Genomic DNA, 10,836 nt, shown 5'->3' with positions numbered 1-10,836 from the left:
GAGAGACCTTGTTTCATTGACAACACAGTCTGTGCTCCAGAGAGGTGACTGGGAAGGGCCATGTGATGGGTGGTTAAATAGGGGGCACAGGCCTCCTCTGGGGAAGGGAAGGTGGTCTTCTCTGGGATGACCTTGAAGTGGTGGAGGTCTTAGAATCTCTGAATCCCCCCGACTTTAGGTGAAGCACCTGCCCCCATGGAGCTCCTGGTTGCTGCAGTCTCCCCGGGGTGAAAGCTATTCCCAAAGCCTGTTTGATGGCGGAAGGGTGCCCAGGAGCCCTCTCTCCTGCCCACCCGCTGGCTCCTCCGTCCCCCTCACCAGCTGGCTGCCTGGCTCCGGCTGAGGGAGGGCTGCACAGGGTCTGGAAGAAGAGCAGCCTCGGCCAGCTAAGGGAAGGCCACCGCGAGGTAGAGCCAGCCACTCTTCCCACACTGACCCCCCCCTCAGAGGTCTCCTAGGGACAGGCTTCATCAGAGTGGGGTCCTTCCTGACTGCTGACAAGGCTGAACCAGATCCTGGAGGATGGAGGGTCAGGTATGTGTGAGAGGGAGGTGGGGAGGGGGGGATGGAGGGGCCGCTCCTCGGGTTTCAGTACGGGAGGCTTGGGTGGCTGGTGGGTTAAAAATACAGAGGCCCCAAATCAGGGTCATTTGATCCCAGTGACTGAGGCTTGCTAAGCCCAAGGACCCAAAGCAGAGGCCCAGAGAGAGGGAAGGGGCTGAGAAGAGAGCAGAGAGCTCCATGTCATGGGGGTTGATGGGAAAGGGGAGCTGGAAGGGGCATGGAGGAACCGCAGTGCAGGGTGGACAGGACCCCGACAGCTGCAGGAGTGGATGAGGAAACAGAGCCGGACTAGCCACCATGCTGCCCACTTTACCTCCTCAGGGGGGACAAATCGTTAGATTCATGCTGGAGTAAGTCCAATGTGCCAACATCTGCCCAAGAGTGTCCCTCTCCCCCAGAAGTGAGAAATCAGGGCATTGCCCACTGCTGGGTGGTCTGCCCATCTGCCATGAGCATGCCAGCCACTACCACCCCCCAGGAGGCCAGAAGTGGGTCCCGCAGCCACCTCAGCTCCAACAGGCTACAGCGCCCAGCCCTGGCGCTCCTGCTCAGAACGACGCCCCCTGGGGCCCTCTCCTGCACATTCTGGAGAGGCACCATGATGGACTGCCTGAGCTCTGCCCATAAGAGTGTGGGAAGTTATTCCTATAACTTCATTCCATGCCCCGACCTAGGAGCAAAATAAGCACAGTGTCTCCAAAATCAGACACCTCAGGGTGGGGTTGGGGGCTGCAGACGTTGGCCTCCATGGCCTCCCCGTGCCTCTGTGGTGAAGTGCGCATGGTAAGAGCCCAGGCGGACAGTGGAGAGGCCCCTGCTTTCCTGGGCACCCAGAGCCAAGCTTGTCCCGCCCACCCTCCCCTCCAAGCTGGGGTCAAGTCCCCTGACAACTCTGCCTGGCTCCTAGGGAGAGCTCCTAGACCACCTGGCTTGGGGCGCAGGGTGCACCTCTTTCCTCATGTTTCCAAGGTTGGTGAATTTTCCCCTGGTTTATTTCAGATCCTCTAGGTCTTGTCAAAGACCTGGAAATGAATGGTCGCTACAGCCCGCCTGGGACTCACTCAGCGGAGGACTCCTCCCTCCCCACTGTCCCGTGGATCAGAGCGAAGAGCTGAGCAGGAGGCAGTGGCCTCGGGGCAGAGAACCGAATTGGCGTGTCTGCAGGGGGACGAGGTCCAGCCCTGTCCACACCCTGGTCAGGAGTGGCAAGTGGGCAAAGGAGACTGGCTGGAGCTGCGCCAGGTGCCTCTGGGATGAGGCCCACTTTTATCCAGAGGATGAGCTCATCTTCTTTAGAGGGAATTGCAGGGTCTCCTGCCCACGGCCTACAGAGTTTTCCTCGCCCCTCTCCTCCACAGGACCAGAGCACAGGCGCCGCGGGGTGCAGGGGGGTGCAGACAGCTGGGTCTTGGGACTGAGAGTCAGCACACATTTGCCCTCTTGGTCCGGTATCGCCAGCTGACCTCTGACCCAGGCCACCCCTTCTCTTGCCCTATTTCCTCCTCTCTGAGTGCCTTCCTCGGCTCCCCCAATACACACCCCGCCCTCCCAGCTTCACTTACCTCCGACTCATCTGGTCTTATTTTTAGCGCTGGCTTTTTCCTTTCTTAATATGGCGATGAGTTCTTGGGCAGTGTGGGGACAGGGGCTGAGCAGCCCTGCACACTGGGGCGGGGGTGGGGAAGGTACCTCTGGAAGCCCGGGTGAGGGGTGTGGGAGTTGAGAGGGCTGAGGCCTTGCAGAGCTGTCCTGGCCTCAGAAGGTTATCTGTCTCTCCTGCCAACCCTGAGACATATTTAGACAGGGCCAGGTGGGGCCGAGGGTGCCAGTGTCGGGCAGCTCCGGTTCCCTCCCCACCCCCGCCCCAGTCCGCCTCCTGACCCTTTTCCTCTTGGCCCTGTCGGCAGTTTCCCTAGGACCCAGCAGTGCCCTCCAACCACTGCTCTGGGCTGTTCCCCACCCCACCCCCAACTTGAGCCCCTAACTCGGGATTCCGGACCTTGGGGCCCTCCCTGCTGCAGCCCACTCCTCTGGACCAGAAGAGCCACCCCAGACCCGCTCCCACCACGTGTGCTGCAGGCAGGATGGGGGCCAGGGCCAGGCCAGGGCTGCAGCTGGTGCTGCTAGTGCTGCTGGTGCTGGGGACACCCCAGTCAGGGGTGCAGGGGGAGGAAGGGCTGGACTTTCCTGCGTACGATGGTGTGGACCGCGTGGTGAATGTCAACGCGAAGAACTACAAGAATATATTCAAGAAGTATGAGGTGATGGCACTGCTCTACCACGAGCCGCCCGAGGATGACAAGGCCTCCCAGAGACAGTTTGAGATGGAGGAGCTGATTCTAGAGGTGAGTGGGGTCTGTGGGCCTGCAGGATACCTGAACCCCGCCCTGAAATCCCTCCTACACCCCAGACAGATCTTCCAGGAGGCCTGGGTCAAGGGGCATCTGATGACAGAACGCAGCACCATGTGGCCTTAGCTAAGTCTGGAACCAGAGTGCCACCAAGTTTCCCAAGCTTCCCAATATCGGGGGGAGGGGCGATAGAGGGGGGTCTCTGAGGCTGGCAGTAATAGGTGTGGTTGCATCTGGAGGGGGCAAAGGAGGGAAAAGGAGGTTCTTTAGGGGAAATAGGACTGGAGCATGTTGCACTTCCAGACCTACTTTTGTGGTCACTTTAGGGGCCACTTCACCGAAGCTGTATAAACTTATTTGAGATCCACATCTGATTTGCACGTCATGTATGTAACAGAGACCACCACACTCCCATCTACCCCAGGCCCCACCTCCCCGTAGTGCCCCCCTGCCCCACTGGATCCAGCTGACACCCAGACTGGAAAGCTCTGTGGCTGAAGGAGGCTTCAGACACCTCCCCACCTTCACCTGTGGGAAGACCCCTCACCCCTGAGCTGACTTCAGGGCCAAGGAGAGAGGGGTTGTCAGAGTGATTAGGAGACATGGCCACCCCCACCCCCCAGTGTTATCATCCCTGTCCATGCTCAGGCACTCCTTCTCCTGCTGGGGGCACACATGGGCCCCAGCTTGCTCTGAGTTTGGAGGTTCAAAGGATCTCATTTCTCTGCACCCCTGCAAGAACTGGAACCCGCCCTGGACTAATGAGCTGAGTATTTTTATACTGCATGCTCAGCATCCCCGGCCACACACCTGCCACCAGCCTTCCTGTCCTGAGCGCCCAGCCGTCTGTGCTGGGTGGGCAAGGCAGTGAATGCAGGAGAGCCTGGCTGGGGCCAGGGACACTGCAAGGAACAGCTGGGGTAGAGCGAAGGGGATTCTGCCAGGGGAGAAGCAGGGCCTGGCCTTCTCACCTCTGGTCTGCCTGTCTCTTCCTTGGAGGCAACCTCTGGCCCTAGTGTTCTCCACTCCCCAGTAAAACCCCCACCACTTCCCTGCCCTCCAAAATTCTTGCCACTGGGCATCACTTGGAAGAACCCGGGGACTTACAACATTATGCCCACCCTGAGCGCAGCCTTGGACCACAGTGGAGTGTAGGACTGGGCCTGAGCAGGGAAGGGCCCAGGCCCTCAGAAGGCAGACCCAGGACCTTACACAGAGTATCTTGAAGTTCAGTGTAATAAACACATTGTAGGTGAACAATGTTCTGGGATTAAAAGTGAATGAAAGATCAAATGCATGGGTTGTAGGGAAAGTAGAGATGCCCTGCATCCCAGCGCAGGGTCAAGGTCAACTCCTGTCCCCTGCATCCCAAGGGACTCAACCTGGAAGCGTGAGGTGAGAAGTGGGTTACCAAGAACTGCAGGGTTTTAACCCTGACCCTTTCTCCAGCTGGCGGCCCAAGTCCTGGAAGACAAGGGTATTGGCTTCGGACTGGTGGACTCTGAGAAGGATGCGGCCGTAGCCAAGAAGCTGGGTAAGGGAGGGATGGGGGGGGGCGGTGGCAGGAGTGCTGGGGAGACCTCCCTTCCCTGGAGGACTGGTGCCTTGCAGGCTAGGCTGGGCTGGGGCCCCTGCGCGCTACTGGGAAAGCAGGGAGAAAATACCGAAAGAGGGAGGATTAAGGCCGGGACCTCCCCTTTATTCCTCATAGAAACTCATTCTCCAATACCAGAGAGAGGTGGGGTGGCCTAAAAACAGGGCTGAGGGCTGACAGGCCCCTGTGCCACTGCCCTTCCGCCCAGTGCCATAGCCACCGCCTCCAGGGGGCAGCACCCGCTGCAAGCAGCCCTGGGTGGGGGAGGGGCCGGGATGAAGTCAGTGGTCAGGAATAGCCAAGCCCTGAGGGCTGCACTGGAAACTGGCCCTCAGAGGAGGCAACAGGAACACCCGAACATCCGAATCCTAGTCTCAGCTGTGTCAGGCAGAGCGTGAGAGGAACATTCTAGAGCCTGTATCTCCCCACGCTCTCCCTGAACACCCTAGCTGATCCAGCTTCTCTCCAGAGAGCCCTGGGACCAGGTTAGCCAACAGGGCAGGGTCCAGGCACAGAAAGCGGGGCTTCAGGGCAGGAGGGCCAGGAGGGGAGGAGGTGCATGAGATGGACGCGCCTGAGGCACACCCTTGGATCTGAGGAGAAGCTGAGGTCACAGCTCACCTCTGCTCCCCACCCCGCAGGACTAACGGAAGAGGACAGCATTTATATCTTTAAGGGAGATGAAGTCATCGAGTATGATGGAGAGCTTGCTGCTGACACCCTGGTGGAGTTTCTGCTCGATGTGAGCGTCCCTCAGACCATGCGGGCTTGTGGCGATTTCACACCCACCCAGATCAGCCCAGCCTTCCCGGGACACCCCAGTGAATGCACACACATGCACACACACGCACACACACGCCATCAACAGCTTTTCTTCCCTTCCCCAACCCTCCTTATCCCAGTCCCTCCCCCGCCTGTCCCCTGGGGGCTTATAAATTGATACTAACCCCTGGCCCCCTGCCCCCAGGTCCTGGAGGACCCCGTGGAGATGATTGAAGGGGACAAAGAGCTTCAGGCCTTTGAAAACATCGAGGATGAGAACAAGCTCATCGGTTACTTCAAGAACAAAGACTCAGAGCGTGGGTGACACTCCTATTGCGATGTTCTGCCCTGAACCCCATTTTGCCCCCTCCTGCCCCTCCTCAGATGCTCAGCATCTGTCCTAAGTCCTCTCCCGTAGTTGGCTCCATCCAAGGCTCCACCTCTCTGCACCTGGGGTCTCTAGACAGGCCCTCAGCATCCCACCCTCTCCCATTATAGGGCCTCCAATATTGCACACTCCCCGACTGGTCCCCCAACACTCTGTGACCCCCAGTCATGTCCCCCCCATTCTATCCCTCCCTCCCAACAGCCCTTCTGGGATTCTGTATTCTGTACCCCCAGCCCAAAGTAACCCCCAGAGGGTGGAAGAGTAGGTCTCAGAACAAATCCATCTTCCAAAAAAGAACTGGGTAGGGAAGGACAGAGGGGTGATTCTCAGGGGCTCTGGTCCCCGAGACTGACTCTGCACCCCCACAGATTACAAAGCCTTCGAGGACGCCGCAGAGGAGTTCCATCCCTATATCCCCTTCTTCGCCACATTTGACAGCAAGGTTGTCTGCTTCCCACCACTCCCTCAGCTGCCTCCAGCCCCTTCCCAGAGCCCATGGGTCTGCCCCACACACACACAACATTCCCCAGTTGCTTAGGTCGCCCTGTTCCCAGTTAAGTATCTAACCCACCCTCCCAGTCCACCAAAGCCCAGACCAGCAAAGACATTTGTCTAATGTCACCAGAAGTGACAAGCGGTCTGTTCCTTCCTATTGTCTGCCCCCTAAAACCCTGCTTCTCACCATGACCCCCTGTCCCTGTCCCCACACCCCTGCCCAAGGTGGCAAAGAGCAGACCCTGCTGACCCCACAACCCCTCCCCCTCCACCTGCCCCCGCCCTCTCAAGGTGGCAAAGAAGCTGACCCTAAAAATGAATGAAATTGACTTCTACGAAGCCTTCATGGATGAGCCCGTGACCATCCCAGACAAGCCCAACAGTGTGGAGGAAATCGTCAGCTTTGTGGAGGAGCACAGGAGGTGGGCCACAGGAGGCGGGGCCCCAGGAGGTGGGAGCACAGGTGGGAGCAGAGGAGGTGGGGCCACAGCAGGTGGGAGCAGAGGAGGTGGGGCCACAGCAGGTGGGAGCACAGGAGGTGGGGCCACAGCAGGTAGGAGCAGAGGAGGTGGGAGCACAGGTGGGAGCACAGGAGGTGGGGACCACAGGAGGTGGGAGCACAGCAGGTGGGAGCACAGGTGGGAGCACAGGTGGGAGCAGAGGAGGTGGGAGCACAGGTGGGAGCAGAGGAGGTGGGGCCACAGCAGGTGAGAGCACAGGAGGTGGGAGCATAGGTGGGAGCACAGGAGGTGGGGACCACAGGAGGTGGGAGCACAGGAGGTAGGAGCACAGGTGGGACCACAGGAGGTGGGAGCAGAGGAGGTGGGCGCACAGGTAGGAGCAGAGGAGGTGGGAGCACAGAAGGTGGGAGCACAGGTGGGACCACAGGAGGTGGGAGCACAGGAGGTGGGAGCACAGGAGGTAGGAGCACAGGTGGGACCACAGGAGGTGGGAGCACAGGAGGTGGGAGCACAAGAGGTGGGAGCACAGGTGGGAGCACACAGGTGAGAGCACATAGGCGATGAGAGCACAGAGGCTGGGAGCACTGGGAGTGGCAGGGGCAGTGAGAGGAATGCCCCTCCTGGAGCAGAACCCTGGCTGTGACAGCGGTGGGGGGCTGGAGTGACTCTGGAGAAACTGGAGCTCACTAACACGTGTCCCGCTGCGACACTGCACGCTGGCTGGTAGCCCTGCCCACATGGTGGGGTCGCTGCCATGTTGGCCTGAGTGCTGGGGCTGGCCAAGAACCGCAGGTGCTTCTGTCTCTGTTGTCACATCGAATCCTCCTGACATCGGTTAAAGAGGGTCTATGGGTCGTAAGTGTCAGAACTGGTTCCACTGGGACCTGGCCTGCGTTCTTCCTCGCACGATACCCTACACCAGGGGTTCTCGACAGAGTGGGGGAGTGGTGGGGTGGGGAGATTCCTGCCCTCCAGGGCATAACTGCAGTGTGTGAAGACATTTTCGTGTGGAGGTGTAGTATTTAGCGGGCAGGGACTGGGGCGCTGCTAGACAGCCTACACAGACCCCCAGTGCCTAGTGCACTGATACGCACCTGTACTCAGAACGAACGAGAGGAAGGATGAGTGAGTGAATGAGTGCACACCTGCCCGGCTCTCTCCAGTCCCCTGGCTGCCCTCGCTGTCCCACTGCGCTAACCACACAGTGGCCTGGACCTGGTGCCTGGAGCTCAGATTTTGCCGGCTGGCTCTTCTCTGGGCTACAAGTGGCCTGTGTCCTGGATGCGGCCCAGAAGGGGCCTCTGTAGTGGAGCCCCTCTGGAGAGGGGCACATCCTTCTCGCCCCCAGAATGGTGACTCTCTGTCTCTTCTAGATCAACCCTGAGGAAACTGAAGCCTGAGAGTATGTATGAGACCTGGGTGAGTGTCCCTGGATGGGCCAGAGCCTCGGGCAGCAGGGGTGGCTGCAGACTCACGTTCCAGAAGCTTCTCCTCACGCTCAGCTTGAAGGAGAGACATCACCCCACAAAATTTGAGGCTGTCACACATACTTTCATGAAGATGACAAGGGAGGAGCCCCAAACTCTGGGGCCAAAGGGCTTGCAGAGGAGGTGTGGAAGCTCGGGGGGGACACTGAAGGGGCAGTGCCACTTGGAGACAGGTCACTCCACAGTAATATACCGGATCCAGAAACAAATTCACAAACTTGAGGGTCAAGGAGGATTGAGGGCAGTTTGGGGGCCTTTGCTTCTGGAGCGTCATTAAGGCCTGTCCCCCCCAGGAGGATGACATGGACGGAATCCACATTGTGGCCTTTGCTGAGGAAGCAGATCCTGGTGAGCAGGGAGGCTGGATGGGGGAGCACTGGTGACAAGGGAGATGGGCCTCACCGGAGGGATTCAGGGGCATTCACAGGTGCCCCTGCCTAGACTCAGGTTGTGGGGAGTCGTGGGGGGAAACGGGCTCTGGCACCTCTGGTGTCCCCTCCTAGATGGCTACGGAGCTCACCCTTGCCATGGTGTCCCCTCCTAGATGGCTATGAGTTCTTAGAGACCCTCAAGGCCGTGGCCCAGGACAACACTGACAACCCTGATCTGAGCATCGTCTGGATCGACCCTGATGACTTCCCTCTGGTGAGAGGCTCACTTGGGCACTGCTGTCCTTGGGACAGGGAGGGACCTGACTCACTGAGGTGGAGCTGGCTTTAGGGTCCCTGCCCTGCTTATGCCCAGGGCACTGTGGGCAGGGAGGGTACACCAAGACAGGAGCAGGGTGCAACCTGAATCGCATGCACATTAATGGCACAGGGAGCCCAGGTGCCCTGGGCTGGCTCCTTCTAGAGAAATCCAGAGTTTGGGGAGCAGGTGGGCCTATTAGCCTGCATGTGGGTACACACAACCAGACATATGGCGTTGTTCCCTGCTGCATCCCAACACTCAGAGCACCCATTGCGGAGTCACTGAATGAACACGAAATGCAAGTGGCCACTACTCGCATTAACTGCCTGGGCGAGAGAGAATGTGGGGCCAGGAGAAGACTTGCTCCAAATCACAGGGCCCCTTGGTAGCAGATCCCCTCTTCAGAAGAGGGGTTTCCTACCTAGTTTTCCTCAGTGAGGGGAGGCAGCGGCCCAGCTGACCCTCCCTTTGCTTTCCCTTTGGGATTTTGGCTCGTTAACTGCTGAGCAATCCCCAAGTGCTGAGCCCTGCAGCTGGACTGTCGCTCCCTTGCTCCTGGCCTGACCTCACACTCGCGACCCTGCATGCCACTGAGCTGCCCTGTGGTCTCTCTGCAGCTGGTTCCATATTGGGAGAAGACATTCGACATCGACCTGTCAGCCCCCCAAATCGGAGTCGTTAATGTCACCGATGTGAGTGTCCTTCCCTCATACCCTCTGATCCTAACTCTGCTCCCGGCATGGCCAGCTCCCCTCAACTTCAAGCCCTTCCCAGAGGACCTGGACCTGCCCCCTCCAGGGCTGAGGGGGGGAGAGGTTCACCCCAAACACAAGCCTCCATGCGCTGGAATGGCTGCTCATTCTCCAAAGTCCAGCTCAAACCTCACCTCCACGAGGTCCCTCCTGGTCTCCCATTTGGAATCATTTCCTTCATAGCACCCCCACAGTCCACTGGCACTGAGGACACACTCTTAATGGCTTTTCATGTCTACCTCGTCCTAGATCAAATTTTCTGAGGGTAGAGATCTTGTTCACACACAGCAGGTGCTTCAAAGGTGTTTGTTGAGTTAAACTGAGTAAGTCATAGTCTCTGCTTTCAAATAATTCTCAGTGTAACTGGGGAGACAGGAATTCCATTAACTATAGATCTGATAACTCGATAATAGAGATACAAATAAAATGTTCACAAGGCGCAGAAGTCAAAGTGACTTCTGCTGGAGAGAACAGAGTGTGGTTCCAAGGAGTGGCATGTAATGTGGACGCCGCACAGAATTCTGCAGGTGAACACAATGAGAAATCACTTGCAGACTGATGGAAAAGTCAGCGCGCACTGTCAAAAGCAGGGAAATGAATACAGGATTGGGAACAGGCAACTTGTTTTTTATGGCCCAAGTCTCAAGATGTCTGCAGGCTGCACTGGAGACGGGAGACCTGAAAGCCCAGACAGAGCGGCCCTGACTTGACTGTCCAGGCCACGAGGAGCCACAGTGGTTTGCAGAGGGACAGAGAGGTCTGCTAGGAAGCTGCTCCTGCCAGGTGCGGAGTATAGGACAGAAGGAAGAAGGCAGACTTGCCCATCCAGTTGTTTCTTCCCTCCTGCTATTGCTGTTCCAACCTGACCCTCCTCTGGACCATTCCTTGGCTGTTGGCAGAAGCAGGAGAGGAACAGAGGGGACGTGGGAGGATACACAGGGGAGAGGGGCTCACTTCTGTCCTGTCCTACCGTGTCCCAGGCGGACAGCATATGGATGGAGATGGACAATGAGGAGGACCTGCCCTCAGCTGATGAGCTGGAGGACTGGCTGGAGGACGTGCTGGAAGGCGAGATCAACACAGAGGATGACGATGACGATGATGACGATGATGATGACGACTAGCTGCCGCGTGGAATCTCCAGAGCCACCTGCCATCCTCTCACCCTCTTGCTTCCCAGCCTATCTTCAGTTCCTCCAGGCTCCCTGGCTTGTTTCCTGCCACAGGGCCCTGTGGGGTCCCCCGGGATCCTCCAGCTGTTGAGGGAAGAAGCCCCTTCCCTCCACATCAGT

The 10,836-nt window shown here is 58.4% G+C and overlaps 1 protein-coding gene across 1 annotated transcript; it reads left to right on the top strand.

Moving 5' to 3' along the window:
- Positions 1 to 2,478: 2,478 nt before the first annotated feature.
- On the top strand, positions 2,479 to 10,668 carry CASQ1 (calsequestrin 1). The gene is made up of 11 exons (XM_037504464.2): positions 2,479 to 2,909; positions 4,365 to 4,449; positions 5,151 to 5,251; positions 5,477 to 5,588; positions 6,028 to 6,101; positions 6,446 to 6,576; positions 7,989 to 8,034; positions 8,396 to 8,450; positions 8,647 to 8,747; positions 9,410 to 9,484; positions 10,525 to 10,668. Exons 1-11 carry the CDS (start codon positions 2,649 to 2,651, stop codon positions 10,666 to 10,668), a joined length of 1,185 nt encoding a protein of 394 aa, XP_037360361.1. The 5' UTR covers positions 2,479 to 2,648.
- The last annotated feature ends 168 nt before the right edge of the window (positions 10,669 to 10,836 follow it).

This window comes from Talpa occidentalis, unplaced genomic scaffold (genome assembly GCF_014898055.3).
Source record: "Talpa occidentalis isolate TD23 unplaced genomic scaffold, MPIMG_talOcc4v2.1 talOcc4.12, whole genome shotgun sequence".
NCBI classification, from domain to species: Eukaryota; Metazoa; Chordata; class Mammalia; order Eulipotyphla; family Talpidae; genus Talpa; species Talpa occidentalis.
This window is presented reverse-complemented; position numbering and strand designations above follow the sequence as displayed.